Source organism: Idiotropiscis lumnitzeri, chromosome 20 (assembly GCF_059441095.1).
Source record: "Idiotropiscis lumnitzeri isolate Australia: NSW breed Sydney's pygmy pipehorse chromosome 20, RoL_Ilum_1.0, whole genome shotgun sequence".
Lineage (NCBI taxonomy): Eukaryota > Metazoa > Chordata > Actinopteri > Syngnathiformes > Syngnathidae > Idiotropiscis > Idiotropiscis lumnitzeri.
Window position 1 is genome coordinate 6,080,717 of NC_142410.1, and position 20,899 is coordinate 6,101,615.

A 20,899-nucleotide genomic window follows, 5' to 3' on the forward strand; every position below is an offset into this window, starting at 1 on the left:
TTCGTTTCCTCCATGCAGTTTGCTTTTGCAGTACGACCCAGTTTCTCAGTTAGGTGTGAGATATGTGCTCAGATCAAATAACAATAAAACATGCGCATGTGCCACCTGTCGGCGTATTAGTCACACAGGGGGGGGGGGGCTCGCTCGACACAGCCCGGCGTGCCTAATGACTTTCATTATTCAGCAGCAAATGTTCCCTCTCAGCTTGTGTTCCCTGAAAGTGAGCATTCGCTGCAAAAGCATCCAGTTCCAAATCCGCCGGGAGTTGGTGGGTACATTTCTACAATCTAATGAAATGCAATGCAAAGGGATGAATCGGAAATTATTTTTGTGATGTCATAACGAGAGGCTTGTCTGATATTTTGATTGGCGTATTTAACTAAAGGAAAGGCAAAACATCATACAGAGCTCCCAATATGATGTTCTAGCTGTAAACATTTAGTCTAAGCATCATAAGCAAGGTGGCAGTCTTATGTGTACGTGATGTTTATCGTATTCCCTCTAATAGTAGCAACGAGGCAGTTTTATTTATGACAGAATACAGCATTCTATATTTGAACAACTCTGAAGATAAAAGCCAAATGCAAAAATAATCATTGTTATTCCATTCATTGTCTGCCAGTTGTTTAAGAGAAATCAAAAGCGAATTATAGTGTTTTGAAAAGAGCTCTTCATCAGGATTGATGGTGACATGCTGTTCCACAAGCAATCGAATGCGTCACTAGTTTATACTAGCCAAAATGTGTACCTTTATTATTGGTTCCTACTGCTATAATGCCACAAATAACAACCCACGTTGGAAAGGTTAACCGATTTAGGTTGCATTGGAGCTATTGTACGGCTTGGTAAAAATTGGTCCACAATAAAGGTCATTACAGCGACATCAGGACAAAAAGTAGGCATCTATTTTGAGAGGTGTTTATTTGAGCAAGTGGGTGGTTTATTTGAGGCATGGCATCCATTAGAGTGAAGGCAACTATTTGGCTGTTCATAATAGGCTATAGTGCGCAGGTGAGGCAGTTATCGGATTACTTTTATCCTCCACAAGCTCCAATTGGAGTTTTCTTTTTTGCGTGTGTTTTAAAATACAACTTTATTTGTATAGCATATCTCAAAACTGCTGCAGCTGTAACAAAGCACTTTAAATACAACAAAATAAACATTATTTTGATCAATATTGCGTTTGTGGAATATGAATAAAGCAGTAAAATCCACCCATTTTTAGACATCTCTGTGGGCGGCCATTTTGCTACTTGCTGTCCACTGAAAATGACATCACAGTTGCTGCGACTTTGTTAACCAATCGCGACTCACGTTTTCTGAGTCTGGTCACGTGACACTCACAAGTGAGTGTCAATCAAAAATAATATTTGGTCACGTGACACTCGCAAGTGAGTCAATAAAAAAGTATATTTTTTTAAAGCCACAATTTTTTAGACAGATTTTGTAGTGAATGTCGTAAAATGCTCAATTGCTTCGAATGAAGAGGCCAGGAAGCCTCCATGTTCATTTTGCGTAGAACTAGGTTGACATTTGTTTGCCTCTTGCAAATAGATTTAATATTAAATCAAATGCAGTAAATCATCAGGGTAAATATAGTAGGCGGGGGGGGGGCGGCAATAAACCTGAAATGACGCATCACCATGCCAACAGATTATTAAAAGTTTGCTCATTTGGATGCTATAGAAGCCACGCAGACGCTGTTGCATAACTGCCATCGGAAGGGCGGCTCTTTGCGCGTCACGCTATCGTGAATGCAATTGATGTAGGTCAATCTGTGATTAGCCGACCGTACAGTAGAAGAGTAGCCGCGGATTATTTGCCGTCCTCCGTGACGTCATTCGGTTGTGGCTCAGACCAGCCCTTGCGTCATGCCTGGTTTAGCATGTTTCGTGTGTGTCCTAGCTGCAAATCATGACATCATCCTGTGAAGCTATTGCTTTTACGACATCATCCTGTGAAGCTATTGCTTTTACACACCACATCTGGTTGATGGTGTCATTGATTGAAATCGGAGTGATTGTGAATGCTTGTCACGATAAAGGACAAGTGTGTACGGTTGCGGCCACTTACCTTGTTTGCAAGTAGCAAGAGGGGGATCTGATCCACGATATTTTTTTTTTCAATATCTTTAACATAAATTAATTTCAATAACAAATAGAACACATTTAACAGTTTTAGACAAAAAGAACATAACACTAGGATATGAACTGTTGCTATTATCGGTTGGAATTATCTGATCCACGATCGCAAGGATGCGCCAAGGAAGCAATGACGTCATCAAACTGAGACCGTTTCTATTGTCTTTTTGGACGGATGGGCAACTGGCATCATTGCGCCATTCTAGCGAGGGAGAGAGAGGGAGGGTGGGGGTGAAAACAGGACGAGCGAGAGGATGTCAGGCACTGTGCCAGTATGCGGGATCAGCACTATGAAAGACCATGTGCATCACATTTAGCTCACATGCGCACGTTATCTGCCAGGATGGCCGAGTGGTCTAAGGCGCCGCGTTTCGGTCCCAGTCTCCCCAGGAGGCCTGGGTTCGAATCTCGAATTTCCCCATTGTGGGACTAATAAAGGGAATCTTATCTTATCTTATCTTATCTCGCTTTACCACAAGTTACGCTCGCACATCTGGTCACATGGCACACCCAATTCTTTTTTCTGAATAAAATACCAAGACAGCGATGGGTATCATTTTGCAAATCATCAATACTGCAAAAAAAAAAAATCATCCCTTGTGCAACTCGCAATATGATTATTGAGTATGAATATGTCCAACATAGGCTATTGGTGCTTAAACTGGCGCAACTGTGTACTATTTGAAACTTTGACCTACTCCACCGTGGAACATCTTTCAATGTCAACAGACGTGGGGGCACCGTTCGGGGGGAGGAAGGTGATGATGATGACAATTCTAAATTGTATTGCATTGAAGTGGAAGGCCCAGAAATACTTTTTTAAAATTTATACACAAGGCCTATTCAAATGGGGGCTGACTTGAATGTTGGGAAAAAAATTGTCACCAGAATAACAATTGGAAGTCGGCATTAAAATCGGAGTAGGGCACTTGGACTTTCAATGTAAATCCAATTGAGGAAATTATGTTGTATTGTAAGTGCAATCATGACAATGTCATATTACACACCTGTTACTGTTTATATGTGCGGTTGTACAGTATGTCATATGTACAATAATGGTCTCTTTCATGTTAAATGTTCATTTCATGTTATCTACCAACCAATTTGCAGTATCTCTGCTTGCTCTCAAATAGCCAAATTCCCCCTACGGGTATCATGAATGTTTCATAATGGCCGCGAGCGGAGAGCTGCCTCACAGACGAGGGAGACATCAGCGGAGAAAAATGTGTTTGATGCAAAGCAGATTGGCTATAAGTGTACACTGAGTCACATATACAGTAAGTCATATTTTGGAAATGGGCCGTCGTTCCACTCGGGTACAAAAGAACAGCTGCTTTCACGGACTGATAGTGTGTGTGAGAATGTTCGTGGCGGCGATGGCCAGCAGCTCATTCACCTGTAAAATGTCTTTTATTGGACACTTTTGTGTGGCTTCACTTTTGGAAATGTAATTTGACGCATTCCAATCGCCTCTTGTCAGGGGGGAGGTGGAGTTACTTGAGACAGGCGGAGATGGCTGCATTTCTGTTCCTGCCATTTTTATTGGGGGACACAAAAATTTCAAGCTACTACCTCGAATAATGTGTGATTCGATTAAGGTGTTTTTCAACTTAAAAGACCGCTCGACAAGCAAAAATTCGGCAGTAATCTTCACAACTAGCAGCAGAGAGGAGATAATTATTTTTAAAAAATAGAGGCGAAGTGCTTGTTTCAAGTTGCTTTTCACCTCTCCTAGTTGAAGTTTATAGTTTAAAAAATTATTACATTAAATATTTAAAAAAAAAACTACTGTGCAAAAGTCTGCTAGCTGAATGCTAACACATAATTGGAAACTCCATAGATGAGCTAATGCAACTAGCATTGATTTGCTGATACATTATTTTAAAGAAATCTCAAAATGACACAATTTCAAGCCAGCAATTTACACAAAATGTTTGAAACTTTGCTTTTGTGAAAGTTGGCCCCCCCACAAGTGGCTGTAATTCACTCAATTCACTGCCATTGACGGGTATAGAAGTCAGAATTAATTAAAAAAAAAAACAAAAAAACATTTGCACCTACAAACGCCTAACAGTTACTCTTCTTTGACATTATGACTTGAACCAGTTGCGATAAAACTGCTGCTATGACAACGTGCTCGCTAATCTACAGTTTACAGAATTGCATCTTACATCTCATTTAAACACTCACACCGGTATCCTCAAAAGATTGGTTTAGTTTTCGTTTTGTTTGGGATCGGACCAGGTGTACGAGTTGCTACAGTGCATCATTTTACTCACATCAGCTGCCGAACAGGAAATGAGAATGTTACTTGCCCCCAGTCGGCTGTGTGTGTGTGTACGCGTGTGTGTGTGTGTTTGCTGAGGCTGGTGCTAACGCATGCAGTCAGGCAGCACTGATACAACAGCGAGAGCAGAAAGAAAGCCGGCTTTGTGTTCCACTCAGGATCTCGGACACAAGAGTGGCTGGAATGGCACACAGCCATTGTCGCAGGTTCATTGCGGTCACACACACACACACACACACCCCCACACACACACACACACACACACACACACACACACATAGGAAGAAAGTGCAGTAGCGCTGGGACTGTTGCTGTCATTTTTGGCAGCCATGAACAGACAAGCAGGGAAGATTTGTGTCTTGTTTGTTAAAATTGTGAAATTTTACAGGACACTTGCCTGATTGCAACGTCTCATAATTTTTTATTTTTTTTTATTACCACTAAACATTCAGGCAGTTCAATTCAGTGCTTCTAAAGTGGGTCTTAGTAGCTTTTTAAGGTTAAATAAATAACGAACATTTTGTGTTTGCCAGATGTCATGAACTTAAGGTCATGTGACCAAGCAAAAAAAAAAAAATAATGTCACAATATATCTTCTGCTCCTCAGCTCAGCCTCAGAAGCCAAAAGCAGGTGAAGGGTCACGTGTCTGCAATCGAAATTGACAACGAGTGCGAGGCGCCAACGTCGCCTTCCGTTCCGCTGGCTGGTGAGTTAAAATTTTGAATGAGGACACCCTTGTAGAGATGAAACGATTGACAATTAATCGATTATTAAGATTATAAATCGATGAATGTTTTTCGAGCGTTTTGAACTCAAAATTGAACGAATTTGCTCCCAAATACATTTCAGATGTTCTAGTTGGGTTTTCTTTTCAAATTTACACTCATAGCTGAGTAACTTGAGTGAGGTTTTCATGATGCGTTATTATTTACAAACATTTTATCCTCAGGAAGATTTTTCTTACAGCTCCGGGTCATTCCCAAAAATTACGCAACATGGGTTCATTAGTGCGCTTGTTTGTGTTGCAATTGTCGACATCCACTTTGAATCGGCAGCAACTAGCAACATTGACAAATTGGCTCACGCTCTCATCATCAGCTCCCGCTGAGGAGCAAGCGGTGTGAAAGTCAGTTTAGGACACGGAGTGTTCCATTTACTGCGCTTGTGCTAATGTGTTGGATGCTTGTGGGCAGCTGGTGTTTTGTGTTTACATCTGACGAGCCAACGATTCAAGGAGACATACTTGCTTAGCAGCTGAACGTGTTCTTTTCAGAAGCTTCACTCTTATCCCCTGCTCCGTTTTTTTTTTCCTTTCATCTGTGGCTCTCTCATCTAACTGGGTGAGGTACTACCCAGATTCCCTATTGGGGTAAAGAATAAACAAGAGTAGTGAAAGGCAAGCCTCCTGCATCTCAAACACCTAAGCACCACTTTTATAATAGATTGACAAACAATATTTATTTAGGTTCACAAAAATGATAAGTTAATTATCAGGTAGTCCACAAATATTGTGGGAATGGTCTCATACAGTCATACAAAGTGGGGGAAGTGGACGCACATGAGAAACCATTTATGAACAGGCCAACCCAGAAAACACTCAGATTTAACCAAATAAAGTATGAAGCATGGCAAAGATGAACTGAAGAACAAGTTTGATCAGAAATAATACAGAGGAACGTTATTATTTGTTTTTCAATAGATCCATAGTTGGCGTCATTTTTAACTTGAAAAAATTCCACCAGCTAGATAAAATATTCTTTATCTCAAATTTATAAAAGAAATTAATAAAAAAAAAAAAATAACCAAAGCAGGGCAGGACCCTGCGTGTAATATATTGCCATAAATCAGGGTCACCCCTGAGCTGCCCTTTGCCCCCCCACCTTATCTCAGTGGTGGGCCGGCAACTGATTTCCACATGTGAATGTTGAAAAATCCCTCTGTTGTATACAAGCAACCTGTCTTTTTTTGGGGAATCTGAATTACAAATGAGCATTAGGGCCACACAAAAAAAAAGGCATCGTCAAATGACGAACAATCAGATTATTTTCGGAAAGAAAAAAAAAACGCTCATAAGATGAAGAACATTACCTCATTCACTACATGCTGAGTAAAAAAAAAAATGGATCTTTGACGTCTTTAGCCGTCGATGGCAGTAAATGAGTTAAACCGGCTTTTGACAATTTGATTAGTTTTATGAGAAAGTTTAATACAAAAAAATCTTGCGTCAATAATCATATTTTTGTGGGAACCATTCATATTGCAGCGCAAATATGAAGTTGGATTACAAGAAAAAAGTCTTCAGAAAGAAGATGCATTATCGCAAAAAAAAAAAAAAAAAGTCACATTACAAGAATAGTCATATTCTCGACAAAATTACAAGAAAGTCCGTTTATAGTATACTACATGAAATCGTTACGTAAAATTGTCTTTAAATATTACACCTTGCTTTATTCTCAACTGTTTTCTCTGGAATATTTTTTTTTTTGTGTGGCCCTAATATATCTTCACATTAAAAAAAAAAACCGTCAGGGATATTTTTCCTCAATCCGAGATGATCCGACTCAAATTAGTTATTAGCTTTGGAAAGCCTGTGTAAATTTTGCTATAAAAGTTATTGACAAGTCATGCAAAATGTTTACAAAGAGTCCAAAAAAAAAATAATGGAGTAGTCACGCCCCCCCCCAATCTAGAGCCAGTTTAGCTGCTTTAGCAGAACCGCCTCCCAGATAATAAAACTATCATCGTTACAAACAATATTATATTAAACCACTAGTGATGTTTTTTTTCTTCTCCTTGTACAACCCATAATCTCAAAAAGTATACAGTTGTAGACTTCAGTTGAAAAATAAGCCGTTGGGTTTGCGGATAAACTAGCATGAACCAAAAGTGGCTTTTGCATTTAAGATAAGTATAGAAAAAAAAAACAAAAAAAAAACAAAGCCCCAAAATTGTTAAAAACATGTCCTGTGTCGTCAGCGCAAACAGTTGGTTTAAGAAGAATCCCTGATTGGCTAAAAGAAGTCAGGTGACCACCAGGTGAGGTAAGAAGAAGCCCCGCCTTGACGATGGGGATGACAATATGGAGGTGTTTCCTTGAACGCGCGTGTATTCATGTGTGTTTACATAGACATTTATATAGATTCCCGCCGATACGTTGCGACCAGAGCTGCCGTCCGCAGCGGAAACGCACGGGCACGCTCGCTCGCGCGTGATGCTTCAGTCACTTTTTAACAAAACACTGCATTGCAAGTTCCTCTCTCGTCATGCAGCACAGACAGTTGCAGAAACACAACAAGACCAGTGAGGGTCGGGGGAGGGGAGGGGGGGTCACTAATAAAAAGTGTTGGAGAGGGGCTGGGAAAAAAAAAAGAGAAAGAAAAAAAAAAACTACAAAATTTGCTGCCTTGAATGTCCTTGAACGTCACATAGAATCCTTGGGCATGACGACTGATTTTCATTTTTCCCAAATTCAAATATTTCTCTTGTCATTTATGTAAGAAAAAAACGAAGATTTCACATCCTCTCTTATTACTATGCGTGTGCGTATCTTGTATTTTTTTTTTTTCTACTTTCATTTTTGCATTGGTTTTTCTCCTCTTGAAATTGTTCACCCAACGTTTTTCTTGGTTTGCGTCTCTCCACGTCCGTCCGTCTTGCCACATCCGTTTATTTTTATTTTCAATTTTTTTTGTGGGAGGGTGGGGGGTTGGGGAAAGACAAATTCCCCGCCTCTCCGGGGGGGTGGGGTGGTTGGGGTGGCGTGGCAATTCATCTCTCCGCCTCCATCGCTACGCTCGCCTTTTGCTCGGCGCCCGCGTGGGGGTTGACGCCCGTTGGCCAGGCGGGGCAGGGCTGTACGGGGGGCTGCCCCTGAGTCCAGAGTCCCTGCGGGGGCGGCGGCGCGTTGGGCACGTTGGGTGACACCCCCCAGCCGCCGACTTGCGGCTGCGGGGGCGAGGTGGCCGCCGACGCCGCCATGGGGCTGCCGCTGTTGAAGCTCTCGGACGCCTTGAGCCGGGAGAACATGGTCAGGGCGTCCGGGAAGTTGGGGGGGGTCGCTGGTGTGTTGGCTGGCGTGCACATCTGAGGGTAAGGAAGGGAAACCAAGTTTAGTGCTTTTCCAAAACAGGAAGTAGACATTCAGTGTTCACATACATCGGTGGGAATGTTAGAATTTACGGATCCATTGTAAAATTAAGACAGCAAACACGATCTGGTTCACGGCATTCTGTGCTGTCATCGTTAACAATCCAAAATATCCAGCCACTCAAAAACATTTGTGATCATCAGAGCTACTACACAATTCGCCAGAAGACACGAAACATAAAGCTGGGTGTGGTAAATACGTCGACACATCGCATCGTGACAGTCTATTTGAGGCATTGTCCTTATTAGTAACCTGACATGAACGCTAGACTCATGCATCCATAAAATTTCTAAATAAAAACAAAAAATGTACAAAACAATTCGCAATGCACTGAAAACCCAGGTTGTCTTTTTTTCCCCACCTCACTATAAATAGACACCAAAATAATGATTTTTTTCTTTTTGTGTGTGCCAGCAGTTTAGCTGTTGTGCTGCCAGGCAACACACCCAAAGCGCGCACACACACACACACACACACATTCACACACAACTCATGACTACCAAAAACAGCAACCAAGTGCCTTGAAGCTTGCAGGCCCAATGTTTGTGCCTTTCACCCACTTCCTCCACACACACACACACACACCCACGACTCCATGCCCAGCTTCCTTCAAGTCATTTGTGACAGGCATAAACAACAACCTGCTGTATTCCAGCGGGAGGCAAAGACGGCGTCGCCTTCACGTGGCACACAACCAAAGTCGACGACAAACCTAGCCAGTCAATCAAGCTGCAACAAAAGAATTTATATCGTTATCTACTCCGAAAGCTGCGGCTCAACTTCCCATTCTCAAATGCACAATGCTCTCATAGTAAATCTAGGGTTACTTTTACTCCGTCTTGTTCAAAACAAAAACCTTATCGATCGGGAAGCATTTGTGACACGATGGCCGAGGGTCAAGTGGCGATAATTTGTCATTGCCACACCGAAAGGCGGGGAGCATTTATCGTCTCGCTCGTTACCTGATATCGGTCAGGGTTTGAACGCAAAAACTTTCACCTGAGGGGCTGCTAACATATCCAATTAATCTTTTCTTGGACTCTTGAGTGGCCAAATCTCATACGTCGCCTCTAACACGAGGCATTTCAGTTCTGTGTTCCTTTTATTTAACACTTCATTCCAAAATATAAAGGCAATGAAAACGGAAGTGGGCTCGGGACTACTCCGTAGTGAACCAAAATGCCCCCCTAAAAGTGCTGCTGCTTAACATTCTCGGGGTCGCGCTTGTCTGGGTAAAACTGGACCACAAGTTCTCCCTTTGGCATTCTGTTACGTAAAGCGAGCATGTCCGCGATGCACTCCTGACAGGAAGTGCTGGCTCATGTCTTTGAGGCCGTTTCCTGCGGTAAAGCGACACCCTAGAAAGTACCCGTGACCTCTGGTGCTTTCTCTGAGCGCACGACGGTGGCGGCTATTATCTAGATTTGTTTATCTTCCTGATGTGTCAACGGTATTCCTGTGGGTGACTGCGGATGAGGCCTTCGATGTCCTTGAATAGAAAATGAAGGGGGGGACCTGACACCTGTCCTCTCAGGTTGTCTGCCGAGAGCTCTGACTCATCCATAAACACACGCAGTTGCGATGTTCAGCTGCCGAGACCACACGCTGCAGTTTACACGTTTAGCTTTTGTTTGAGACTCGACAGAAGACTCTGAAAGGAATGATAAACTTTGAGGGGAGGGGGGAAAAAAAGCATCTGTCCTCACTTTGGGATTTCGATCGGAGCGTTCCTAAAAGGTCATTCTCATCTACTGAGAAATTGTAACGTTCCAAAACGACCAGAATGATGCGAATTACTTTGAAATGCTAACAACATCTGACTATAGAACCACTGCTCAGGGGATTGAGGTTGTGAATACTCAAAATATTTTCCCTGCGCAGTGTAAAATCAATGCTCCATTTGTACCATAAAGGTCACTTCAGTACCAGAATGTGTACTGTCAACAGATAAAGGATGTAAATGTACAAAGAAGTTGTTTATCCATGTCTGAAGCAAGGAAATGGGCCCGATAAGGGAATTATTAAAAGAAGATCATGAAATTTTTGGATAATGGGATATTATAGCAATCTAACATTTGTAACAGTATCACATTATATTGTAGATGTCTTTGAAGCAACATGGCAACAATCAACCACAGGAGCAAATAATTCAGCCAACATCAGCGTTGTTGTAGTAAATATCAACATAAACAAAAATAGTCACGTTTGAAAAGTTTTAAGGGGAATTTTATCTTTTTTTCCCATAGAACTGAACTTAGGTGACTGAAACAAAAACAGTTAATGATTAACTTGATGTTTACGACGAGCTAGCAATGAATGTAAACTACCAGTTAATCAAAAACTGATTTTTTTTGTCGTCCTAATGAGTCCTAGGGAGTGGGTTAAGGGCGCTGTGGGAGGGGCATTGACAATCTATGATGTCATATAGTATGCCCCTCCCCTATTTGACCGGATTTGACGTAAAAAATGACCGGATATGACGTCATAGATTGACAATGCCCCTCCCACAGCGCCCTTAACCCACCCCCTAGGACTCATTAGAACTACAAATTCGGTGATTCTTCGACTCACCCTAGCGGGAACAAACAGACATAATACCCTAGCGGCCATAAATAAAATGGCATCCGCCTCGGTAAGTTTTTTTTTAGCAGGCCATGTAAATCAGTAACTAACCCCTCTTCCGCATGCCCATATAAGAGCATGTTTCTGTTTGGACTTTGCCCCCGGAAATTTCAACGTGGTATGGAATGAGTGCAGCCCGAGAGGGTATATAAGGCGATCACGGATCACCCGCGGCAAACGCCATGATGCCCCGCGCCAAGCCTGTGATCACAGAGGGAGCCCTTTGCGATAAGATTTTCCAGGAGGGGTGGACGATTGAAGATTATAAGAACTTTGCCGGAGAAGCGGTCAGTATCAGATTGTGGAGACAGGCAAAGAAATTGGCGGATGAAATTGGCGTCATCAAGGACGCGCGTCTCCGACGAACCGAGTATCAGGCTTATTCGCTCCGTCGTGGCAAACGGACTTGGCGTCTTTGTTGACGACGGAATCCGACGGTCGAACTATCCTCAATGTAGTCGACGTACGTGGAAATCAAGGCAAGAGTTGGTTTACTCGATGGCACAATTCTTTGTACGAATCCGAGACGTTTGATAACCTCAAGACTCGTGACATTGCGTACATTCTTAGAGGTAAACAACCGCGCGTCGTCTTTTTTGATTTTACACGATGTCTGGAAGGTCACGTCAATGATTCGGTCTTGGAAGAAATAGCCAATGGAAGATAGACATCTTCAAAGTATAAAGGCGAACGCATATGTTTTAAACCTCCTTACGTGGAAGTCAAGTCCAATTTCCGATTGGACGCCTATAAAATGTCAGAGGATCGTTTAAAGTATTTACATTTGTAAATAAAGACGACGATGATGAAACACGATGGCCGGTCTCTTATTTGTGGGATTTGTGGAAGGGGTTGATCGGGTTTGCTAGTTCCGAGTTTATATCCGGACTATTAACCTGGACTCAAACGGGAGGAGCCTTCCTAGAAAGCGAAGCCGCCGAAATTGCAGATTGGGCAGCCGCAGGAATCGCCACTCGAGACTCAGCCGTGGCACCTATCCTCGATGATGGAATCCATAGCTCCGAATGTCAGTCCTTAAACGCAGCCGAGTATGATCTGAGCACTGTTAAGCGGTCAAATGAAACAGTGATTTAAGTTCAGAGTGGTCTCGCCGTTTGCTTTTCCGCACGGAAAAGACCAGAGGGGGTAACAGACAAAGACTTGGAGTTTGTGTTCGAAACACAGCCAACAGAGCGGCGTTACCATGGGGACGCCTGTTGTGAGGAAAGAGCGCAGATCTTCTGTTGACAGGACGGAGGCTCTGCGGTCGCGGCGGCCCCGGCAGCTCTCTTGCGAGTCAGTTTGCCGGCATGAGGAACGCGTGGCTGATGGTCAGCAGCCGCCCCAAACATGCCGGGCTGCGGTGAGCCTCGGCGCACCGAAACACTCCACCGTTTGTGGGGGGAACATGCGTATGATGAGAGAGTTATTTCCAGCCTCACCAAACGCATTCCTGAGGAATACTAAGCGTGTGTGCAAGACTGAAAGGGAAAATTTGGGGGGGAGGGGGTGGGGCTGGTTGTTCGCTCATTTGACATATTACGTTACGTTATCCTGTGATGCTACGCCACAGGACAAACGCCCATGCTTTAATTTGCCTCTCGGCAGCCTTGCTGATTTTTTTAAACCATTCACCGTGGGAATGGGTGCCCACATTATTGCGATACGTAAATCGTAATCTGCTCATTTCCCAACGCTCCAGCAAGTAGACACATTGAAACCAGAAGTGTACACACACTCAATTTAGCATCATATTGTGGGGTTGCTTTACTCCAAGAGAGACTGGACCGCTTCACAAAACAGATGGGATCATGAAGAAATAAAATTGTGGGAAAAATATGAAGCAATGCCTCAATACATCGGCCAAGAAATAAAGCTCTGGCGTAAGTGGATCTTTCAGGAAAAATAGATATTCGACATATCCCAGGTGCTGCTGAATGTTTGAGTCAACTCAAAGTGAGCGTCCCCTCCACTTACCAACCCTGACCCTTCACTCCGTCCACCTCAGCTTCAAGCAGCTGAAATCCCTCCCACAGGTGTATACATGCACAAAGTTGATCATTAGCCCGCCCGTCTCGTGTTTTTGTATGCTTATGTCAAATGTACAGTGAAACAACATAAGGAAGACGGAAAGGCATTGGGAGGCCGCAACAGGAAGAAGATAGGAGAGCTGGGACTGAATGGGGCATTTGTTTTTCCTCCGCAGCACGCTCTACAATGGCAAGCATGCTAACAGTAGATGCCATATAGAAAAATAGTTGGGCTCTGTGAAAGAGCGGCTACGGAAACTGGGCCAAAGGTCATCACGAGGGAGAGCAGCTGCAAGGAAAATATACGGGTTCACGTTGCCAAGAGAAGCACTGAGACAGGTCTAGTGGGCAACATATATTGTTCTTTCTTTCTTCATAATTTTGCTTCACTTTGCAAACTTGGACGTAAACTGGTCCGAACAAATGGCAGGATGAGAAAACAGCTTAGGGGTTACCAACGTGATCCAGGAAAGAAGCAAAAGGATGAACTAAAGCTTGTGAAGGTGAGAGCACAGGAATAGAAAGATAAGATCTCAGCGAGCTAGTGTTGAAATGTCAGCTGACCAACCAGACTGCATACTACTGCCTAACGTGAGGGGCCAATGTGACAACGATGCTTTGTCGCAAAAGACGAGGCGTAGGGACGACGAAGCACAAGATGTGTTGAAAGGCTTTGTGCGAGAGTGGTTAAGGTTCTGGGAAGCTGTTCTCCAGGAAATGTGCGGGGAAACATGCTGGAACAAGCGGCGCACTGCCCAAACTAGCGCCTTTAGATGTGGCCAACTGCCTGGCATGGATGAAAAAAAAAAAAAGAAAACACGGAATTGAATCATGTTAAAATGCTTTAAATATTGTAGCGTCTCTATTGTGGCAGACGGAAGCTCTGGCCAAAAAGCTGCCATTGGCACGCCACTTCGCTTCGGCATTTATTCGCTTCCTGGTGCGCAGGACAACACTCGCCTTTTCTAATTCGTTGTCTCACCGAGTGACGACGGATGGACGGTGTTTCAGACAGACAGGAATGAGAGCAGACAGTAGATTCGGTGCCATCATGATTTATGGATGGCACATTACATCTGCAAGGACCTGCAAATCCAACGTTCAGGTTGGCACCCCCCCCCCAAAAAAAAACCCAGCAAAGCCAATTTTTGCAGAAAAGCACAACACCTGAAAGAGGTTTGCTCTGTGACCGCGCAGGAACTGCACATTGACCTGAATAAAAATGTGCTGAATTCACCTTGTGCGCGATAACCAGCAATTACGGCACAATAAAGTCACTGAAACTGTTCCTGACATTTATCACACAGAAACGGGGGGGAGGAACTCGGGTCCTCATTGATATGAACTGAAGATTACGTTAAATGGAGCAAATTTCTATTTAGTCAGCATAGGAGGTTGTTGTCAGTGTTTTAAGTGACCCTTTCGCTGACCTTTTACTCCTAATTACGTTACCCCCTCGTTTTATTCAAACACACTCGTCCTGACTTTATTACCAGGAAACCACATGAGGCCCTCGCCACATTTTCTTTAACAGCCATAACTGTGGCAGGATTAAAGCGGTCTTTGTCACTGTGTTTGTTTCTCGGCTGAGTCACATGATGATTGGGGGGGGGGGGCACTTCCTTATTTCTGGTCACATGTGGATTCACTATGTTCATTGAGGCTGTACAAGGAGAACATGTCATCATGGAAATACTGATGATGGTGCGAGAGCTTCGGGAAGAACAATTGTTTTTTTCCCCCTCCGACATCCATCGAGACAACTTGGAGAACACACCACATGACGTGCAGACAGCATCCATCAAAGATTTTTTTTTTTTTTTTACATAGCGAAGTTGAACACGATGATGAAAATGGCAGGATAGAGTCCAACGCTTACTTTCACGAGCTCGCAGTAAATTTGTTCAATGCTGCTGCAGGCTTCCAACAATATTTAGTGATTATTTCACATGCCACCACAGAGTCACTTTGAAAATCACAAAGATTACACTAAAGATGCACAATAAAGTATGCATTCCAGTATCAAAGAAGTTGTAAATGTAAACAGTCAATAATTATTACCTACCAAAGCTAATAATTCTTTTTTTTTTTTTTGCTATCAGAGATGGATAAGATTTTCACAGTTGGCAGCTTATTATCTCTACACACACCTGTGCGCATTTCCGGTCCGTTTAATAACCAAGTGCCTCAATCATTTTATACATCGACTACGTGTTGTTTCTTGCTCAAACAACATTGAGATATCGCAAGCATTTCTTGTTTAAAAAAAAAAAAAAAAGTTTTACTGGTCTCTGATTACACAACTAGTTATTCATCGATTTGTTGTGTATATGGGTCATTCTCAGAAAGTAAGTTCTAACCGCACGGCCAAACACCGACCCAATTTGAGTGTCAATATTTTCTTCTCTTTTTCAATCAATCGCCAGATTTCACTGCTTACAATATTACAAACAAACTGCAGCGATGAGAAACATTTGTACTTGTTTTCGAACAAGTTTATTTAACACCGATCATACCATATTTGGGTTCACAAGCATACAAGCCCTCCGAAGGAAACTGTAAACAACGATGTGGCCTGTGAGAAGAATGAGTTTGACACCGCTGATGCAGTGTGCGGTGCCGAACCAGCCTGGATATAAAATCTATTGATATGTGGATTAGTAACTAAACCAACAAAACGTGACGAGGCAAGAGTGTAGCTTCTTCATGAAGAATTTTTAACAAGCGTAAAACCCGTTTCTGTGTACGTGCAGACCCGACATCGTCGTGCATTCTCAAATCATGCCTGTCTAATTTATTGTACGTCACAAAGATGACCGTTGAACAACTATCCCACAAGTGCGTTGTTGTACGGCACTGGCAGTGACACGCCGGCTGCACAAGTAAGGAAAAAGAAACATTCTTGACAGCAAGTTGATGGCAGCTCTTTTAAATAGCGTGTCCAAGCACACGCAGTCAGGAAAAAGGCAATGATGGCAAAGAGATTTAGCGAGCTAAATCCTCCCGCCATTCATAGTACTACTTGTCCTGATGTGTGTGTGTGTGTGTGTGTGTGCCAACGAACCTTAAGTGACTTTTTGCACACTGGTGAAGCGGAATCTGACTACTATTTTACCTTTTGGAACAGCCCACAACCAGACGTGCTTGGTTGCCATGGTTACAGTAAAAATATATTGTTATCATAAAAATAGGTTGGAAAGCACACATCAATTGAAGTAAAAAAAAAAATGGAGGATAGAATTTCTTTACCAAATTCAGGATCGAGGAAATCGATCTGATTGTTAAAGCAACAATATGTTCAGATGTGACATATTTTTTAGTTTTAAAGAGGAAAAGGATGGAACTCATTTGTCAGAGTGAACCCGCGCCCCGTACTTGAGTTCTGTTATATTGTTGAATCTCCCTGAGCTTCCTCTAATGTTGTCATTAGCATTAGCATAATGCTAACAGTTTCTAGGCTAGGAACCACATCTCGCTGTCAAGAACTAAGCCAGGCAACTGGATAATTGAGAAGCACCTCACCTATGAAATGTGGAGGAAAAAAAAAATATTTGGCTTCAAGTTTCTAGTGACTAACGAGTAGCGATTGGGCAGAGTAACTGATTAGTCGGTTCACTGACGGTTGAGAATTCTGGCGAAGGCCTGGAGCTGATTTTTGGTCTTGGTGCAATTGAGGCAAAAGGGAGTGCGGTACCGGGACTGTCAATTCACTGCCAAATAGTTTGCATTCTGTAAAAGAATAACATGACGCCATTTATAGCTCCCGACGCTGGCGTGGAAGTAGGTGTTCAGAACATTCAGAGCCAGAATGTTTTTTTTTTTCTCGTCTCATGTGAGAAGCCAGGAGCGAGTAAACAAAAGGTTTTGCTATACTGCCTGACCAGTTGAATTTAATGCTCGTTTGAACGCAGCTCGAGCAACCTTCACAAGTTCGGTGGTTTCCCATGTTGTGGAGGGTGAGGTGTGAAGGTAACAACTGAGGGGACATTTGGAGGGCGAGGGAAGGCAATGCGGAAATGGCCGCTGACAGCGACACACTAGTTCACCGATTTTTGATAATTTTTTTTTATATATTCAAAATAAAACTCATGAAATGATTTCGCAAAATTGTGACTGATAACTGATTTTTTTTTTGTCACTATTTCCTACCAATTGCATCTCTAGTCGTAACATGACATTTGGGATATTAACCAAAAAAATCATGTGACATCTATTTATTCGTATATTTATTTTTACATATTGTCATTTAGTGTGTAGGAAGACGAGTGAACTGTAATTAGCGCTGCCGTTAGCGCTAACGAGAGGTGTTTCGGCTGGGACACCAAAACTATAGGCCCATTAAGTAGGTGATGCAAAGTTGCCATAGCAACATTATTGTCCTCATCACTAGTCAGTTATCCTCCTGACACAATTTTACTCGAAATTTTTACTTATTTAAGTTTATATGCCACTCAAACAAGCGTTAATCTTAAACACGGGACAGTTCAGAAGCGGAGTGAATGAGATCGATACAGCAATGAAAAATTGTTGCCTGCATGAAGGCTGGACATGCAGGCCTGCTGTTGTCGTGTGGTGAGTCACACGCGCGCACGCAAAATGTGCAAACTCCAAAATACATGAATGTAAAGCACACGGGAGGAGAAAGGCGTGCATGCTGGTATTAGCCAAAAGGAGAACAAGAATTTGTGATTACGCAAGTACACGCCTTTAAACACAACACAGCACACATTTGGGAGGCAGTCCAACATCGACAGCAATGGGCTGCAGTTTGGAAAAAAAAAAAAAAAGCACTTTAGGGATTAAATTGGGGATTATGACACTCTTATTGGGACTGGATGACAAGCAGCAGCATGGTACTTTTTTGGGGGTTATAAAAAGATAATAAAGTGGCTATAAAAATGAAATTAAAATGTCCCCTCACTTAACTACAAGTAAACAAACCACATGATAAAAATATAGAAAGACTGAAACGCAAGTCCCCCGTTTTAAAATAGTTGTAATTTACGTATTCATTGAGCGCTCCAGGAATCACGTCAACTTCTATCATGAGGAACCCTCGCGGGATGGTACACATAACTTCTCATATTCCCTCTTCAAGTTCTTCCAAATCTTTCTTCTGGAACGGTAGACTTGTTCCGTTAACCGATCCCAAAGAAACAAGTCACAGGGTATTAAATCAGGATTCCTGGGTGGCCACTCACACGGACCACGACGACCCGTCCGTCTCCCCGGACGGGAATTCAGCCGTACACGAGCAATAATGGCAAAATGTGGGAGGGCACCATCTCGCATGAAAATCAAATCGGCAACATTCTCCATAGTACTGTCATTCCCTAAACACTATATTTACTGTTTTTTATATAGTGGACTAAATATATCAGCCATCAGGGAAATATAAAATAATTTCAAACTTTACTCTGGCTTCCATGAATTGCTTCATTGCTGTCACATAATTACAATATACAGGATTTATGTCAGATGATTTGCCTTCCGCAATAAAGATTTAAAACACGTATAAACAGCAATATTTTCTTTTATATTTGACTAAATTAATACTAACAAAGCACTCGTCAAATTTGGATTCCCGAGCAAGCTTTAAATATGCCAGCAGTTGAACAAAGTGAAAAAAAAAAGATAAAAGAGGTGACACTCAACCACACATGAAGAGTTGAGGGTGAGCTGACTCTACTTGTGCTACCAGAAAGCAGCAAAAGGTAAAAGCAGATGTTAGAAAATTTTAAATTATTTTGATTTAACCACTTGCCCACCACAGTCAGACACATCCATACAAAATGAAAACACTCACAAGGAGCATGGAGAAGACGCTCTTTACTAAGGGCCAACCAGAACTGGAGTTACTAGACCACGCCCTTTAAAGGCCCACGTCAACACAACCATACAACTATGTGCAGGTGACTTTTTGGCTTGATTACATTTTTTTAGACTGTTTTTAAGAATAATGAGCAAAATGTCTTTGGTGACAAAATGAATGAGACTGATAGCTTTAGTTTTCAAAAGACTTAAAGTGCAATTTATGTTGCTCAGACACCTTCCACTTTCCCCCACTATATTGTGTCCCCACCCATTGCCACCCTCCCATCCCCAAGGTTGCTGATGTGTCATGTGAGGGGGAGTACCAACAAGCATTTGAGATGAATACAAGCACAGTAGGACTACTGAGAAAGGCACTGCCCCTCTTCCAGGAAATAGTGTGTATTTTCCACTCTGGACTAAAACGAATTTCCTTATTATAATTAAAAAAAAAAATCACAAATGTAATAAGAGTTGCTTCTTTTTTCCTCCTTGGAGGCCCTGTGTGTCAGTGTGGCTACCGCCTGTGCAAAAGTGTGTGTGTGTGTGTGTGTGAGTGTGTGTTTACAGTATTTCTGGAGGCTCACAACATGGCCGACATGTGCTTTGTTATTGTTAGTAACACACCAACCTTCCCAGCCTGTGAGGGTCGTTATCGCTCTTAATGCAATCAAGGACACCATTTAATACTTTTGTAGATTGTTTAAATTCTAAAAAAAAAAAAAAGTAAATTATAACTTGAAAGAGTTATTTCACTCCAAACTTACCATTTGATGATGATGACCATATGGGATATTTGTTTCTTGGAAAAAGGCACTGAGGGCAGTCTAAAAAAAAAATCAAAGAACAAAAAAACGAAACAAAACAGAAATTAGATTGCGTTTTGGGATTTATTGTGAATAGATAGCGAAGCTACGGGCGAACATGGCTTGTTTCGCAACAGAACAGACATGTGGCGACACAAATGAATGTCCGGGTTTGCTGTAGACAAAACCGTAGCCGTTTATTGCGGAATAGCACACACATGAACAGCGCTGGTGTGGGTCGGATTATAGAATTTAATCTAGAGTCAAGACTAATTGGATATGCTTCGGGAGTGCGTTTTCGCAACACTGCCACAGATTTAGCCTACGTGTAAAATAAATACATGATTTTCACAATTGTTCAAGTGTAATGTTGTGAAAGCGCGTTTGTTGAAATATAGAGGGGAACAAATGTTTGGCGAGCCACACGGCCGCTAGCTAGCCGAACGTAGCAAACATAAACAGTCGCCGCGTGCCGACTTCATTTTCTTTCCCCCCCCTCACCTCGAACTGCCAATGTGCCGCCTGCAGGAGCTGCTTCGCCTGGTCTGCCGCACAACCCGCCGTCAGGACGAACTGGTTAATCATGACTTGATGTTTAAGTTCATCCATTTTCGACGAAGCCCGTGTCCGAAGTCAAAAGCACACTTTCGACCGTGTTCCTCTTTTCTTCACTCGAGTTGTATTCCGTCTTCCTCCCGTTCAATCGTCCACCATTACAGCCGGCTGGGCAAACACAAATATTTACTGTAGGAGCGGTGGTGGGCGGGACCTTGCGTGATTGACAGAACAGTGTAGCCAATCAAGTAAGTGCAATGCGCATGGGTAATGTAGGCGGAAACAAGAGGGTCTCAGATCACGCGTGTCTTTTAGTCGCCTATGGCCGCCGTGTTTGGATTACTAATGATATATGACGCCAGAAATCAAACAAAAAAGTTGGATTTCAAAGTGTAACTCAGAAAATGCAAAAAGAATCAACGCGGTGGCTCTAAGTGGCCTAGCGAGCGACTCTTTGTTTTGGACTACAAGTCCCTTGAGCACCCGCTTTGTTTGTAAA

The 20,899-nt window shown here is 42.6% G+C and overlaps 1 protein-coding gene across 1 annotated transcript; it reads right to left on the reverse strand.

Moving 5' to 3' along the window:
• Positions 1–5,868: 5,868 nt before the first annotated feature.
• On the reverse strand, positions 5,869–20,596 carry ubald1a (UBA-like domain containing 1a). Its single transcript, XM_088284012.1, has 3 exons — positions 20,347–20,596; positions 19,807–19,866; positions 5,869–8,512 (listed from the first exon to the last, which is right to left on the reverse strand). Exons 1-3 carry the CDS (start codon positions 20,452–20,454, stop codon positions 8,198–8,200), a joined length of 483 nt encoding a protein of 160 aa, XP_088140138.1. The 5' UTR covers positions 20,455–20,596; the 3' UTR covers positions 5,869–8,197.
• Between the last annotated feature and the right edge of the window lie 303 nt (positions 20,597–20,899).